Source organism: Erythrolamprus reginae, chromosome 8 (genome assembly GCF_031021105.1).
Source record: "Erythrolamprus reginae isolate rEryReg1 chromosome 8, rEryReg1.hap1, whole genome shotgun sequence".
NCBI classification, from domain to species: domain Eukaryota; kingdom Metazoa; phylum Chordata; class Lepidosauria; order Squamata; family Dipsadidae; genus Erythrolamprus; species Erythrolamprus reginae.
The window spans coordinates 48,208,713-48,226,579 of NC_091957.1; the positions used below are offsets into that span (position 1 = coordinate 48,208,713).

General features: G+C 40.0%; 1 protein-coding gene across 5 annotated transcripts in view; it reads right to left on the reverse strand.

Annotated features, from left to right (window-relative positions):
• The window catches only part of DIAPH2 (diaphanous related formin 2), a 372,666-nt gene that overhangs the window by 68,195 nt on the left and 286,604 nt on the right, over positions 1 to 17,867 (reverse strand). For all 5 annotated transcript variants that reach the window (XM_070759878.1, XM_070759879.1, XM_070759876.1 and 2 more), the window contains one exon: positions 6,454 to 6,617. In XM_070759878.1, the coding sequence (XP_070615979.1) occupies positions 6,454 to 6,617 (164 nt within the window). The remainder of the gene's footprint in view (positions 1 to 6,453; positions 6,618 to 17,867) is intronic.

Genomic DNA, 17,867 nt, shown 5'->3' on the forward strand with positions numbered 1-17,867 from the left:
CAAAGTCTGCTGCATTAAAACTAATATTTTAAACAGTAAGTTTAAATTTACTGTTATCTAACTTTTTATCATTCTCTGGTACTGATTTCTTTCTTTTCCTTCCTTCCTTCCTCCTCCTCCTCCTTCCTTCCTTCTTTCCTCCTCCTTCCTCCCTCCCTTCCTCCTCCTCCTTCCTTCCTCCTCCTTCCTTCCTTCCTTCCTCCTCCTCTTCCTTCCTCCTCCTCCTTCCTTCCTTCCTTGCTTCCTCCCTCCCTCCCTCCTTCCTTCCTTCCTCCTCCTCCTCCTCCCCTTCCTTCCTTCCTTCCTTCCTTCCTTCCTTCCTTACTTACTTACTTATTTAAGACAAACTTTGGGAATAGCAAATAGAGAAATAGATTATGCATTAGTTTTCAACTAATCATCCTGAAAGTTGAGTAGCATTTGTCTTCTGTAGCCTCACATAAAATGTGTTTAGTGCAAATCCTCCAATAAATAAAACTATCCTTCTTGGTAGAAAATAGGCAGGCACACAAGGTAGAAACAGGACACCATGCTAACATACTCGTAAACCAAGTTAAAATTTACAAGTGGGTGATAACAGATAGAGAAACAAGACTCTTTTAATAATCCAGGTCCTTCCTTAGGCTTTCAATACACCAACAGAATATACCAACAAGCTTGTAAAGAGAAGTAATCTCGTATACCATCTCTTTGTGTCATTGGAGTACAGAAATCTTTACCATCACAACTTTGATGTCGGTTTAATTTTGTAGATGTTCATAAGCAGATGAACAAGCATACCTACTGCATTGTAAGCCTTATTCGTCAACATATTGGTTATGACCTATAAAGCCCTTCATGGCATCGGAACAGAATATCTCCGGGACCGCCTTCTGCCGCACGAATCCCAGCAACCGGTCAGGTCCCACAGAGTTGGCCTTCTCCAGGTCCCATCGACTAAACAATGTCATCTGGCGGGACCCAGGGGAAGAGCCTTCTCTGTGGTGGCCCCAACCCTTTGGAACCAGCTCTCCCCAGAGATTAGAATTGCCCCCACCCTCCTTGCCTTTCGTAAGCTCCTTAAAACCCACCTCTGCCGTCAGGCATGGGAGAATTGAGACATCTCTCCCGGGCCTATACAGTTTATGCATGGTATGTTTGTGTGTATGTTTTTGCTTTTTAGTAAGTGGTTTTAAGTGACTTTTAAATTATTAGATTATTTATACATTGTTTTATTGTTGTTGTGAGCCGCCCCAAGTCTACGGAGAGGGGCGGCATACAAATCAAATTAATAATAATAATAATAATAATAATAATAATAATAATAATAATAATAGTAATAGTAGTAGTAGTAATAATAATAATAATAATAATAATAATAATAATAATAATACAGACATGTAAAAATACAAATACAAATAGAAACAGTAAATTTAAATTTAGTTTAAAATATTAGCTTCCTTGACGTCTCTCTCTCTGCCTCTCACTCTCTGTCTCTCTGTCTCTGCTGCTATTTAGGAGTCAACAATAAAATTAAAAATGAATGTAGTAAAGTTTGAACTGTTTTGCAGCGCACACCAACTGTTGATAGTTACTCAACAGATTAAAGCTTGCTGCCGGCGGTAGGCTACTGTGTGCTAAAAGCGACAGCAACTTGCTGAGCAGCCCTGATAATTCTAGGCAGTTTGAATAGTCCCTCAAGGCAAGCATGGTATTCTGGAGCATATGTCTTTTCCCACCCTTTCCTTATGATGCAGTTAATTACAACAACCCAGAGGCAGCCAGTGGGAACAACATCTGCAAGAACCCAATTTAAAGAGGAAGGAAGCAAAACAGTGAGATGGAGTGGTATGGGAGCCCTCCTAATAGGTCCAGATTAGATCATAAAATCTTAGAATCTTCACGACCTCCCACCTCTGTCGTCAGGCATGGGGGAATTGACATGTTCCTTCCCCCTAGGCTTATAAAATTTGTGTATGGTATGCTAGTGTGTATGATTGGTTTTTAACTTGTGGTGTTCTTAAAATTAATTTAATATTGGATTTGTCTTGTATTGCTGTTGCTGTGAGCCGCCCCGAGTCTGCAGAGAGGGGCGGCATACAAATCTGATTAAACTAAACTAAACTAAACTAAACTAAACTCATTATGGTGGGGAATAGAGGGAAGAACATAGCCTTGCATTGCATGACCTTTAAAGCCCTTCATGGCACTGGACCAGAATATCTCCGAGACCGCCTTCTGCCGCACGAGTCCCAGCGACCGATTAGGTCCCACAGAGTGGGCCTTCTCCGGGTCCCGTCAACTAAACAATGCCGGTTGGCGGGTCCCAGGGGAAGAGCCTTCTCTGTGGCGGCACCGGCTCTCTGGAACCAACTCCCCCCGGAGATTAGAACTGCCCCTACTCTTCCTGCCTTCCGAAAACTCCTTAAGACCCACCTTTGCCGTCAGGCATGGGGAAACTAAACATCTCCCCTGGGCACGTTAATTTATACATGGTATGCTTGTGAGTGTGTTTGCTATTACATGGGGTTTTTCTTAAATCGTTAAATATTTTAATTAATTGCATTGTTGTGACTGTTTTACTTGTTGTGAGCCGCCCCGAGTCTTTGGAGAGGGGCGGCATACAAGTCCAACTAATAAATAAATAAATAAATAAATAAATAAATAAATGATGAGTTCTTTGGCTTCCTTGTGTCATAGGCTTCTATTAATGTAGGGGTGTAAAACTGAATTTCTTCAAGGGCCGGATCATAAAGTTAGTCTAAGTCTAATGTTCAACTAAAATCTTGTCTCAAAACAAAACAAACAAACAAACAGAAAACCAACAACAGCCAAACAACAACCCTTCATCAATACTCTTCTTATTTAATTGTGGGATTGTCTTGTTCCTAAAGCCAAAATTGAAAGCCAATGTATTATATTGACTTTATTAGGTACTTTGGATTAATCACAGTCTCTCATCTCTGTATCACTAAGTTGTTGTTGTGGTGTTAAGTTTTCAAAGACACTGTCTACATAACCACCTTGAACTCACTGAGAAAAAGCAACTAATACATGCAACTGATTAATCGATGTAATAAACATAAACAAACAGACAGAAAGTTTATTTTGGCCATTGAGCAGTAAAGTGCATTCAATAAAACAAGCGACTCAATACCGTTTCTGCTATTGAATGTACTTTTATTGGTGAATGACTGAAATACAGTTTCTGTAAGTCTAAAATAAATGTATTATTACAGGATTGATCAAGCCGTTCTTGATCGCTAAATCATCAATGGGGCTGTAATGACTTACAGTGGTTCTCATCCTGGGGGTCGGGACCTCTTTGGGGGTCGAACAATCGTTTCACAGGGTTCACCTAAGACCCATGGGAAAAGACAAATTCCCCCTGGTGTTAGGAACTACAGCTTCTATTCTGGAACTTTGAAATCTGATCAATCAGGTGTTTACAGTGGGGGTGTCCCTCTGACCTTCCTGCCAATCAGCTTAAAGCTCTGTTGGGAGAATTGATGCTAGACTTATGGTTGGGGGTCACCAGAACATGAGCAACTGTATTAAGGGGTCACCACATTAGAAAGGTTAAGAACCATCATTTATAAAATCAAGCTATAGCTTCAAGAAAGACTACATTATTCCAGCCTTTTATGGATCACTCGATATTCTAGTTCTATCTGCCAATATAGGGGTGTCAAACTCAGTACGACATGTGGCTTATCACAACTTTTCCCCGCTTCTCTAAACTGGGGTTGAGCGTGGCCAGCGAATGATGCATCTAGCATGACGGGCTGCGAGTTTGACGCTCCTAATTTAGGATTTTAGAAACATAGAAGTCTGACGGCAGAAAAAGACCTCCTGGTCCATCTAGTCTGCCCTTATACTACTTCCTGTATTTTATCTTACAATGGATATATGTTTATCCCAGGCATGTTTAAATTCAGTTACTGTGGATTTACCAACCACGTCTGCTGGAAGTTTGTTCCAAGGATCTACTACTCTTTCAGTAAAATAATATTTTCTCATGTTGCTTTTGATCTTTCCCCCAACTAACTTCAGATTGTGTCCCCTTGTTCTTGTGTTCACTTTCCTATTAAAAACACTTCCCTCCTGGACCTTATTTAACCCTTTAATATATTTAAATGTTTCGATCATGTTCCCCCTTTTCCTTCTGTCCTCCAGACTATACAGATTGTGTTCATTAAGTCTTTCCTGATACGTTTTATGCTTAAGACCTTCCACCATTCTTGTAGCCCGTCTTTGGACCTGTTCAATTTTGTCAATATCTTTTTGTAGGTGAGGTCTCCAGAACTGAACACAGTATTCCAAATGGGGTCTCACCAGCATTCTATATAGCGGGATCACAATCTCCCTCTTCCTGCTTGTTATACCTCTAGCTATGCAGCCAAGCATCCTACTTGCTTTCCCTACCGCCTGACTGCACTGTTCACCCATTTTGAGACTGTCAGAAATCACTACCCCTAAATCCTTTTCTTCTGAAGTATTTGCTAACACAGAACTGCCAATGCAATACTCAGATTGAGGATTCCTTTTCCCCAAGTGCATTATTTTACATTTGGAAACATTAAACTGCAGTTTCCATTGCTTTGACCATTTATCTAGTAAAGCTAAATCATTTACCATATTACAGACGCCTCCAGGAATATCAACCCTATTGCACACTTTAGAGTCATTGGCAAATAGGCAAACCTTCCTTCCTTTGCTCTTGGAAAAGCAGGAAATATTTGACATACTGAGCAAAGAGAAAAAGCAGTCGCTATGTCAAGATGTTTCAGAAAACTCATTTCAATCTAGAAATCTATCCTGGGGGGAAAAATGCCTCAACTATTTTCTCTTGCATTCTGCTTTGCTGTTGGTGTAGCAAACAGGGTCAAACATTACTAAACAAAGCCGTTCTATGATCCTTGAGCTTCTTTGATCGTTACAAAAGTCAATTCATTGTTGGGTGTTTGATGAGCCACATCTTAATGTGGCTCATCAAACACCCAACAATGAATTGACTTTTGTCAATATAACATTCCTGACATTATATCTTTTAGAAGCACCTCTTCCAGAAAAAGCTAGTTCCAAGAGTAAAAACTATGATGAATAACCTTCTATATGTCATGATTAGCAAGAAATGGAGGGGGTAATAATTAATGGAAATTGTTAACTGGAGTAATCCCTTTTTCTAAAAAGAGAGAATGATTTAAATTCTGCAAGTAGTTATTTGCTCCGGCTTAACTATTCCTGCAAAGCCATTTCTGAAAATTAAGTATCTTTCAACAGAACAGTGTATGCTGAAGTTACAAATAGCTGCTTTTTTTGTGGTTGATTTTGCTACTGAGCACATACTGGGATTTGCAAACTTCAGACGCAAGTGAGAAAAATGTGGAGAAAAGCCATCAATACCCAAATCCTACTGAAATCAATTAAATCCCAAATTAAACGTGCTCATACTTTAAATAGGTCTGTGAAGATTAATCTAGCACCGCTTCCTTACCACAGGATTCTTGTATAGATTTTACACAATGAAAAACTATTTTCCCCATAAAGATTTCACAGCACATTTTCACCAATAAACACACTGAAATATAACAAATAATTATATATAAATTCCAGATCTAAGGGCGGAAAAAGGATGGAACAAAGCAGAACACTGAATGGTAAGCTGAACATAAAAACATAGAAACATAGAAGATGTTAGAACATACAGCGTGTATGTTAGTGATCCATTTTTTTCTCCAAGGATTTGAAATAAATGCTAATCAACAGAATTTGTTAAGACACTGGACAACATTCTAGAAAGAACTATGCACAAATACAGTGATACCTTGTCTTACAAACGCCTCGTCATACAAACATTTCGAGATACAAACCCGGGGTTTAAGATTTTTTTGCCTCTTCTTACAAACTATTTTCACCTTACAAACCCACCGCCGCCGCTGGGATGATCCACCTCCGGACTTCCGTTGCCAGTGAAGCACCCGTTTTTGCGCTGCTGGGATTCCCCTGAGGCTCCCGTCCATGGGAAACCCCACCTCTGGACTTCCGTGTTTTTGTGATGCTGCAGGGGAATCCCAGCAGGGGAATCCCAGCAGCGCAAAAACGGGCACTTCGCTGGCAACGGAAGTCCGGAGGTGGGGTTTCCCAGCGAGGGGAACCTCAGTGAAATTGCAGCATCGCAAAAACACAGAGGTCCAGAGGTGGGGTTTCAAGGACTTCGGTGTTTTTGCGATGCTGCGATTTCACTGATACCTCAGGGGAATCCCAGCAGTACAAACACGGGCGCTTCGGCTGGCAAAAGGGGTGAATTTTGGGCTTGCACGCATTAATCGCTTTTCCATTGATTCCTATGGGAAACATTGTTTCGTCTTACAAACTTTTCACATTAAGAACCTCGTCCTGGAACCAATTAAGTTTGTAAGACAAGGTATCACTGTATATTTATCGACGTAGGAGTGATGAATCTCTACTTACCAAAAATAATGTCCGGAATGTACTTATGTCTCCAAAAAATTCCTCAATGGTCACAGATTTGGAATCAAATGCATAATAGTCTCCCAAAGTATCATATCGCTTTATCATGGTGTTATGCATGTTTGATAACTTTTCGTATTGTTCTTTGGCACTCTTGGCAAAACTGTGTTCTTACGGTTAAGGAAGCTTGAATGAATAATGCAACCGGCCTAATATCTACTTTCTCCTTTACCAATGTTTGATAGAAAAATGTTCCATATTTTAACAAGCTTAAGATTGCTCGGATTCACATTCGTTCATGTACAACTGGTAGTTGCTGAAAGAAATCAGTGTTTGCTCAAGTTCCTAATCTTGAGCAATCTCTGACTAGGATGCTGGCATTTTGAAGCAAAGAAAATAGTTAGTCAGGAATGACACGGAATATTTGTGAGCGAAAAGCGTCTGTGAAATCAGAGATACAACTCTGACGGGATCTTGTATTTTAGGATTCAGCAAATGCAGAATCATAAAAATGCAATAAAGTAAAAAGGAGCTATCTCACACAAACCAAATAATTCTACTCAGAATAAATCCCAATAAAACATAAATTATTAACATAAGGCATCTTCGGAATGGCATGACACATACATTGCAAATATAGTTCTGAATTGCTACATAACTCCTTACCCAATAAAACTGTCTCTTTGTTATTCTGGAGATGCATTAAGAATAGTCTGAGAAAATGGGAATAGAGTAAAATGTAAGAATCTAAACCTTCCAACAACATTTAAACAAAAAAGTCTATTTACAGAATTATTCTGTGTGTGTTTGTGTTTGGTGGGCCCCAGGGGAAGAGCCTTCTCTGTGGCGGCCCCAGCCCTCCGAACCAACTCCCCCCGGAGATTAGAATTGCCTCCACCCTCCCTGTCTTTCGTAAACTACTCAAGACTCATTTATACCGCCAGGCATGGGGGAGTTGAGATATTCCTCCCCCCTAGGCCATTACAAGTTATGCATGGTATGTCTGTGTGTATGTTTGGTTTTATAATAAGGGTTTTTAATTGTTTTATTATTGGATTGTCACATGCTATTTTTATCATTGTTGTTAGCCGCCCCGAGTCTACGGAGAGGGGCGGCATACAAATCCAATAAATTTATTATTATTATTATTATTATTATTATTATTATTATTATTATTATTATTATTATTACTGTATGTTGTAACCTCTGCCATGATATGCTATTGCTGCACTTTTGTGTTAGCTAATGTTAAGCAGAGAAGAAAAACAATACTGCTCCAAGTACTGTGATTTCAGCAGAGTGAACATCCTGTACTTAAAATAAAATTTAAAAACCCCAACAACCAGAAAACAAAAACTGAAGAGGGCTTGAAAATTAACCCAAGATCTACTTGACTTTCATAACAATTTTAGTTACAAATTGCATAATTGTCACCTGAAGTGGAAGGAAGCAATTTTGTACAGAAGTTAAACATCAAGAACAATGCAAATGCAAATAAAGGTTAACATTTTATTAAGAGAATAATTAAGTCATACCTTTTCAATCTTCTACTTCAAATTCAATAAATGCTTCATTAATTTCTTTTTTTTCTAATGACAGAAAGAAGAGGAAAAAGAGATTAGTAACCTTTGTTCTTTAGCAAATAGGTAGCAGCCTGTGTGATAGAAATAGCTCTTAGAATTATATACCGCCTCATTGTGCTTTTACAGCCCTCTCTAAGCGGTTTACAAAGTCAGCATATTTCCCCCAACAACCTGGGTCCACATTTTACCCACCTCTTTATCCGGCTCAAGATTGAGTCAACCTTGAGCCGATCAGAAACATAGAAACATAGACGACTGACGGCAGAAAAAGACCTCATGGTCCATCTAGTCTGCCCTTATACTATTTCCTGTATTTTATCTTACAATGGATATATGTTTATCCCAGGCATGTTTAAATTCAGTTACTGTGGATTTACCAACCACGTCTGCTGGAAGTTTGTTCCAAGCATCTACTACTCTTTCAGTAAAATAATAAATTCTCACATTACTTCTGATCTTTCCCTCAACTAACTTCAGATTGTGTCCCCTTGTTCTTGTGTTCACTTTCCTATTAAAAACACTTCCCTCCTGGACCTTATTTAACCCTTTAACATATTTAAATGTTTCGATCGTGTCCCCCCTTTTCCTTCTGTCCTCCAGACTATACAGATGGAGTTCATGAAGTCTTTCCTGATACGTTTTATGCTTAAGACCTTCCACCATTCTTGTAGCCCGTCTTTGGACCCGTTCAATTTTGTCAATATCTTTTTGTAGTCTCCAGAACTGAACACAGTATTCCAAATGTGGTCTCACTAGCGCTGTATATAAGGGGATCACAATCTCCCTCTTCCTGCTTGTTATACCAGGATCAAACTCCTGGCAGTGGGTAGAGTTAGGAAGGAAGGAAGGAAGGAAGGAAGGAAGGAAGGAAGGAAGGAAGGAAGATAACAATAGCACTTAGATTTATATACAGTTTCATAGTGCTTTTACAGCCCTCTCTAAGCAGTTTATGGAATCAGCATATTGCCCCCAACAATCTGAGTCCTCATTTTAACCACTTCAGAAGGCTGGAAGGATGAGTCAATCTTGATGCTGTTAAAGTGGCTATGGTAATTTTCTATCCATGTTCAATGCATGTTCTCCTCTATGTAGTCAGCTTTCCTACTGCCTCATTTCAAGGGAATAAACATAATCGTGAATGTTAAAAAAAATAAACATTGTGTTGTCTGGGTATTTAATTTGCTTAACAATACACATTCCATTCTAAATCTCCACCCTTTTCCCCCCAACCATTGGTAAAATAAGTTCGAAGTTTGATGATACAGTGGTACCTCTACTTAAGAATGCCTCTACATTAACTTTTCTACATAAGAACCGGGTGTTCAAGATTTTTTTGCCTCTTCTCAAGAACTATTTTCTACTTACAAACCCGAGCTTCCAAAACTGTAACCGGAAAAGGCATGGAGAAGCCTCCGTGGGGCCTCTCTAGGAATCTCCTGGGAGGAAACAGGGCCGGAAATGGTGGGGAGAAGCCTCCGTGGGGCTTCTCTAGGAATCTCCTGGGAGGAAACAGGGCCGGAAAAGGTGGGGAGAAGCCTCCATGGGGCCTCTCTAGGAATATCCTGGGAGGAAACAGGGCCGGAAAAGGTGGGGAAAAGCCTCCAAGGGGCCTCTCTAGGAATATCCTGGGAGGAAACAGGACCTCCACCCTCCCTGTGGTTTCCCCAATCGCACACATTATTTGCTTTTACACTGATTCCCATGGGAAAAATTGCTTCTTCTTACAAACTTTTCTACTTAAGAACCTAGGCACGGAACAAATTAAGTTCGTAAGTAGAGGTAGCAGTGTATTATGAAATAAGTTTTCCAGTCTCTTTATAGTCAGCTAAATGTCCTTCTTGTTTGAGGATTCCTTTCTCTTTCTTTGCCAAACTCCTCTGGATTACTAACACAGCATTATTTGACCTTAATCAGTAACATTCAATAATTCATTCCAAAACCTTCATATACTTAAATACTTTAGCACTGAATTGCTAAATAGAGTGCTGGTGAGACCACATTTGGAATACTGTGTTCAGTTCTGGAGATCTCACCTACAAAAAGATATTGACAAAATTGAACGGGTCTAAAGACGGGCTACAAGAATGGTGGAAGGTCTTAAGCATAAAACGTATCAGGAAAGACTTCACGAACTCAATCTGAATAGTCTGGAGGGCAGAAGGAAAAGGGGGGACACGATCGAAACATTTAAATATGTTAAAGGGTTAAATAAGGTCCAGGAGGGAAGTGTTTTTAATAGGAAAGTGAACACAAGAACAAGGGGACACAATCTGAAGTTAGTTGGAGGAAAGATCAAAAGCAACGTGAGAAAATATTATTTCACTGAAAGAGTAGTAGATCCTTGGAACAAACTTCCAGCAGACGTGGTTGGTAAATCCACAGTAACTGAATTTAAACATGCCTGGGATAAACATATATCCATCCTAAGATAAAATGCAGGAAATGCAGACTAGATGGACCATGAGGTCTTTTTCTGCTGTCAGTCTTCTATGTTTCTATGTATTATGAAATAAGTTTTCCAGTCTCTTTATAGTCAGCTAAATGTCCTTCTTGTTTGAGGATTCCTTTCTCTTTCTTTGCAAAACTCCTCTGGATTATTAACACAGCATTATTTGACCTTAATCAGCAACATTCCATAATTCATTCCAAAACCTTCATATACTTAAATACTTTAGCATTGAGTTGCAGGGAAGTTCTCAAAAAGACCTTCTCGTTCTTAAAAACAAACCCAACATGGGTTTCATTCTGCATGTCACAGAGTTGAAGGAAGAATTATTTTCTTGTACTTGGAGACTTTTTAAGACATACAATTTAAGAAACCCCCTGGAAACTATTCTGGTTCCTAAATTAAATCCATGAAAGGAAAAAGCCCAATCTCTATCAATGTGCCAACCCTCAAGAGAAGAATGGAAAAATGTGAGGATAAATATGTCGGGTCCTTCATAATAGCATCCCTCTCTTGCCGGCATGAGATACAAAGGAAAGCAGACCAACCTGGTGGAATAAATTGACACAGAAATGAAGGGGAAAGCGGAACTGAATAGCTTCCAGAGCACAGCCAACACAACTGATTTACAATGGACGTGTAAAAAAAATATACATATTGAAGTTTTATTCTTTGTATTGTCATGTTCTTCGGAAGCTGCTACTTCCCAAGAGTCCTCCTTGTTCTATTTCTCCTCTTAATGAACACGGATATGAATATGAATCGGACGCATGTTGGCATAATAATAATGTGGCGGTAGCACTGTTTTTTAAAAAAGGCAATGTCACTTTATAATGAGCCGAGGTGGCACAGTGGGTAGAGTGCAGTACTGCAGGCCATTAAAGCTGACTGCTAGACCTGCAGATCAGCGGTTCAAATCTCATCACTGGCTCAAGGTTGACTCGGCCTTCCATCCTTCCGAGGTGGATAAAATGAGGACCTGGATTGTGGGGGCAATAGGCTGGCTCTGTTAATAAAGTGCCATTGCTAACATGTTGTAAGCCGCCCTGAGTCAAAGGAGAAGGGTGGCATTAAAAAAAAAATCAAATAAATGCATAAATAAATAAATAAATGCATAAATAAATAAATAAATAAATAAATGCATAGATAAATAAATAAATAAATGCATAAATAAATAAATGCATAAATAAATAAATGCATAAATAAATGCATAAATGCATAAATAAATGCATAAATAAATAAATGCATAAATAAATAAATGCATAAATAAATAAATGCATAAACAAATAAATAAATGCATAAATAAATAAATAAATGCATAAATAAATAAATAAATGCATAAATAAATGCATAAATGCATAAATGCATAAATGCATAAATGCATAAATAAATAAATAAATAAATAAATAAATAAATAAATAAATAAATAAATAAATAAATAAATAAATAAATAAATAAAACCGTTGACTGCCTTCATCATAAAAGCCCACCACTTCTCTAACCATTAGCTTTTCCAGGTTGGAAAAAAACAAACAAACCAAGGATGGAAGATAAGTGGAGTTGGGGGAGGGGACGAGAATCTTTTTTTTTTCTCTTGCAAGGACAAATACTGAACGATGTGTCAGAGTAGCGATTCCCAAAGCTCTGTTACCCTCATCTTTTACCACAGAGGCCTTATTTAATCAGGTGTCCATTGGATAGTAAGCATCAGTATACCAAGCAGTAGCAAGGACACAGAGGTGCTTTGGATGAAAAACGGGTGATAAAAAGTCACAAACATTTTGAAATTAAAGTGGTACCGCTACTTACGAAATTAATTCATTCCGTGACCAGGTTCTTAAGTAGAAAAGTTTGTAAGAAGAAGCAATTTTTCCCACAGGAATCAATGTAAAAGCAAATAATGCGTGCAATTGGGGAAATCAAGGGAGGGTGGAGGCCTTGTTTCCTCACAGGAGATTGCTAGAGAGGCTCCATAGAGGCTCTTCCCTGCCTTTTCCTGCCCTGGTTCCTCTCAGGAGATTCCTAGAGAGGCCCCACGGAGGCTTCTCCCTGCCTTTTCCGGCCCTGTTTCCTCCCAGGAGATTCCTAGAGAGGCTCCACGGAGGCTCTTCCCTGCCTTTTCCGGCCCTGTTTCCTCCCAGATTCCTCCCAGATTCCTAGAGAGGCCCCATGGAGGCTTCTCCATGGCTTTTCCCACCCTGTTTCCTCCCAGGAGATTCCTAGAGAGGCTCCACAGAGGCTCCTCCCTGCCTTTTCTAATTACAGTTTCGGAGGCTCAGGTTTGTAAGTGAAAAATGTTTTTTTGGTTCTTGAAAAGAGGCAAAATAATCTTAAACACCCAGTTCTTATCTAGAAAAGTTCATAAGTGGAGGCATTCTTAGGTAGAGGTATCATTTTAATTATTTTATTTTATTTTATTTTATATTTTATTTTATTTTATTTATTATTATTTTATTATTTTATTTCTAGAACTCAGTGTCTCCTAGGTTCCATTTCAGCACCTAAACCATAAGGTAAAGTTTGTGTGTCCATTATGTAGTTCTACTGTGACATAAAGTAAGTGGGCTAGTTGAGTATACAGTCTGAAGTAAGGTTAATGGTGAAATGACACTAATAGCTCGGGGTTGAAAGAAAGGGTTCTCCTCGGTGCTCTCAGAGATAGTTGTTTTGTTGTAGACATTTCATTACCCAACTAGGTAACATTATCAGTGCTGATGAATTTACCAAGACTGGGTAATGAAACGTTTTCAAGAAAACAACCAAGCTCAGAGACCACTAAAAGACCCCTGAGATGAAGCTGTTGAGCCGATGTTTGAGTACCGCAGACCAAAAATGAGTGTCTTCACACAACGTACACAAGAGCATTAACCACAATAACATTCCCCATAATCTGGGGAACTCAATCTGAGTATTGTATTGGCAGCTCTGTGTTAGCAAAAACTTCCGAAGAGAAGGATTTAGGGGTAGTGATTTCTGACAGTCTCAAAATGGGTGAGCAGTGTGGTCGGGCGGTAGGGAAAGCAAGTAGGATGCTTGGCTGCATAGCTAGAGGTATAACAAGCAGAAAGAGGGAGATTGTGATCCCCTTATATAGAGCGCTGGTGAGACCACATTTGGAAGACTGTGTCCAGTTCTGGAGACCTCACCTACAAAGAGATATTGACAAAATTGAACGGGTCCAACGACGGGCTACAAGAATGGTGGAAGGTCTTAAGCATAAAACGTATCAGGAAAGACTTCATGAACTCCATCTGTAGAGTCTGGAGGACAGAAGGAAAAGGGGGAACATGATCGAAACATTTAAATATGTTAAAGGGTTAAATAAGGTTCAGGAGAGGAGTGTTTTTATTAGGAAAGTGAACACAAGAACAAGGGGACACAATCTGACGTTAGTTGGGGGGAAAGATCAAAAGCAACGTGAGAAAATATTATTTTACTGAAAGAGTCGTAGATGCTTGGAACAAACTCCCAGCAGACGTGGTTGGTAAATCACGTAGTTGGTAAACATGCCTGGGATAAACATAGATCCATTGTAAGATAAAATACAGGAAATAGTATAAGGGCAGACTAGATGGACCATGAGGTCTTTTTCTGCCGTCAGTCTTCTATGTTTCTATAAATCTGCCCATCACTAGCATTTTACTTCCAGAACTTTTTAATTTTTTTTTTTTATTTTTTGGCCAGATTTCCCACATCTCCATCCATCTTTCTTTTACAAAACCAAGAAAGAGCCTCTCAGTGGTGATACCAATGAAGGATCAATACTCCCAGACAGGTAAAATAAGCTTTTTGTTTTGTTTTGTATTTTTTTTTAAAAAAAAAACCCTTTCAGAAAACTGAACAAAAGGCTCCTTTGAATAGAGTTCATACTGACATCATAAACATGTCCAGGAAGTTTTCAACTGGAAAACAGTTAGTCAATGGAACTGAGATTTCTAGAGAAAAGGCTGAGATCTGACACCATTGCAAAATTTGGCAGGAGGGTTTTTATTTTGCAAAAAAAAAACCACCCATCCCAAAACAACCCACCCATCCCCAAAAAATGGTGGCAATTGAAATTATTATTATTATTATTATTATTATTATTATTATTATTATTATTATTATTTAGATTTGTATGCCGCCCCTCTCCACAGACTCGGGGCGGCTCACAACAAGACACACTTCATAACAAATCCAAATAACTTTAAAATATTTAAAAAAGAACCCCATTTTTCTAACAAACACACACACAAACATACCATGCATAAATTGTACATGCCGGGGGAGGTGTTTCAGTTCCCCCATGCCTGACGACAAAGGTGGGTTTTAAGGAGTTTACGGAAGGCAGGGAGAGTAGGGGCAGTTCTAATCTCTGGGGGGAGTTGGTTCCAGAGAGTCGGGGCCGCCACAGAGAAGGCTCTTCCCCTGGGGCCCGCCAACCGACATTGTTTAGTTGACGGGACCCGGAGAAGGCCCACTCTGTGGGACCTAATCGGTCGCTGGGATTCGTGCGGCAGAAGGCGGTCTCGGAGATGTCCTGGTCCAGTGCCATGAAGGGCTTTAAAGGTTATAACCAACACTTTGAATTGTGACCGGAAATTGATCGGCAGCCAATGCAGACTGCGGAGTGATGGTGAAACATGGGCATACCTTGTAGAAATACAAAGACCTCCAAGATGCTCTCCATTGATCTAGCTACATCCCCCTGACGTTTCAGTTCAGTGTGACAAATTGCTTACTGTTGCCGCTGTTTGTTTCCTTATTGACTCCTCTGCAGAGGCAGACATAAAATTCTCCCAGTGACAAAGGACAAAGGGAGCTTTCTCCAAAGCAAAGAAGATAAGAAAGCAGAAGAGACGATTGCTCAGCCGCTTGGGCCCAAATTCTAGAGTTGTTAACCTGATCCTACGCAGCTTCTGCTCTGGCAATCTCACGCTACTCACCAAAGCCTACAAAACTTTTGCCAGACCCATCCTTGAATACAGTTCATCTGTCTGGAACCCATACCACATCTCGGACATCAACACCCTTGAAAACATCCAAAGATACTTCACCAGAAGAGCCCTTCACTCCTCCACTCGAAACAGAATACCCTACGAAAGCAGACTATCAATCCTAGGTCTAGAAAGCTTAGAACTACGTGGCCTAAAACACGATCTAAGTATTGCCCACAAGATCATATGCTGCAACGTTCTACCTGTCAATGACTATTTCAGCTTCAACCGCAACAACACAAGAGCACGCAACAGATTCAAACTTAATATTAACTGCTCCAAATTTGACTGTAAAAAATATGACTTCAGGAACCGGGTTTATTTATTTATTTTTATTTATTTATTGGATTTGTATGCCGCCCCTCTCCGCAGTCCCGGGGCAGCTAACAACAGTGGTAAAACAACATGAACAATCCAATTAATAAAAACAACTAAAAAACCCTTATTATAAAAAACCAAACATACACACAAACATACCATGCATAACTTGTAATAGCCTAGGGGGAAAGGATAACTTAACTCCCCCATGCCTGGCGACAAAGGTGGGTCTTAAGTAATTTGCGAAAGACAAGGAGGGTGGGGGCCGTTCTAATCTCTGGGGGGAGTTGGTTCCAGAGGGCCGGGGCTGCCCCAGAGAAGGCTCTTCCCCTGGGGCCCGCCAAACGACATTGTTTGGTCGACGGGACCCGGAGAAGGCCAACTCTGTGGGACCTTGTTGGCCGCTGGGATTCGTGCAGTAGAAGGCGTTTCCGGATGTATTCTGGCCCAATGCCATGTCGAAGCGTGGAACTCATTACCTGACTCAGTAGTGTCAACCCCTAACCCCCAACATTTTTCCCTTAGACTATCCACGATTGACCTCTCCAGGTTCCTTAGAGGTCAGTAAGGGGAGTGCATAAGTGCACCAGTGTGCCTACCGTCCCCTGCCCTATTGTCTCTCCTTATCTCATTTATTTTCTCTTCCTTTCAAATATGTTCACCTATACTTTTATATCTTTTCTTCTATTCTTTTCTTTACTTATATTATTACATATCTTTCTCTTCAATGTGTATTACGTATTGGACAAAATAAATAAATAAATAAATAAAATAAAAATAAATAAATAAAATAAATTTGGGCCAATGAAACTCCAGCGGTTTAGGGATGTACTGATATGAAAGGGAACCATGTTTCTATGACCATGAAATGTGGCAGAGATATGAGAACCCCAAAGTGACTCAAATATTTGGCAAACAGAGTATAATCCCCAAAGTCAGCTAAGACCCTTCATGCTTAACACGGTTTTGCATTCCTCAAATTATCCTGTTTTTGACTTGACGAGCTGTCAGGTTCCCATTATCATTAATATATACAATGATGACCCAGAGGAATGGATCATGAAAATTTCTATGCAAATTCTCAGAAATTCGATTTCCATATTTGGCAGCGGGAGCTGAACTAAAGTTTGCGGTAATTGTACAAGACTGCAGCACCCCAGGCTGATTGTTATCTAAGGTTCGGTCTAATGATTGAGTACCTATGACTCTCATGAACTTGTCAATGCAAATTAGAAGCAACATGTGTCTGGTTCCATCAGTGTAAAAGAGGAGAGGAAGAAAGAGCGAAATCTTATGCTCGCAGGCTCTATGTACGCTTAAAATGAGATATTAATGCAATGTCTATCAGCAGGATGAGTTCACTTGGATTTTATTTTCCTTACTATTTGGGTACCATCCTAAACATCATTCATTCACTCACTCACTCACTCACTCACTCACTCACTCACTCACTCACTCACTTATTTATTTATTGGATTTGTATGCCACCCCTCTCCGGAGACTCGAGGCGGCTAACAGCAACAATAAAGCAGTGTACAATAGTAGTCTGATGTTAGAAATAATTAAAAACCCATTAATATATAAAAAACCCCAAACATACATACATACGTACCATGCATAGAATTGTAAAGGCCTAGGGGGAAGTGGGTCTCAATTCTCCCATGCCTGATGGCAGAGGTGGGTTTTAAGCAGCTTACGAAAGGCAAGGAGGGTGGGAGCAATTCTAATCTTTGGGGGGAGTTGGTTCCAGAGGGCCGGGGCTGCCACAGAGAAGGCTCTTCTCCTGGGTCCCGCCAAGCAACATTCTTTAGTTGATGGGACTCAGAGAAGATGATCCACTCTGTGGGACCTAACTGGTCGCTGGGATTTGTGCAGCAGAAGGCGGTCCCTGAGATAATCTGGTCCGGTGCCATGAAGGGCTTTATAGGTCATAATCAACACTTTGAATTGTGATCGGAAACTGATCGGCAACCAATGCAGACAGAGGAGTGTTGGTGTAGCATGGGCATATTTGGGAAAGCCCATGATTGCTCTCGCAGCTGCATTCTGCACGATCTGAAGTTTCCGAACATTTTTCAAAGGTAGCCCCGT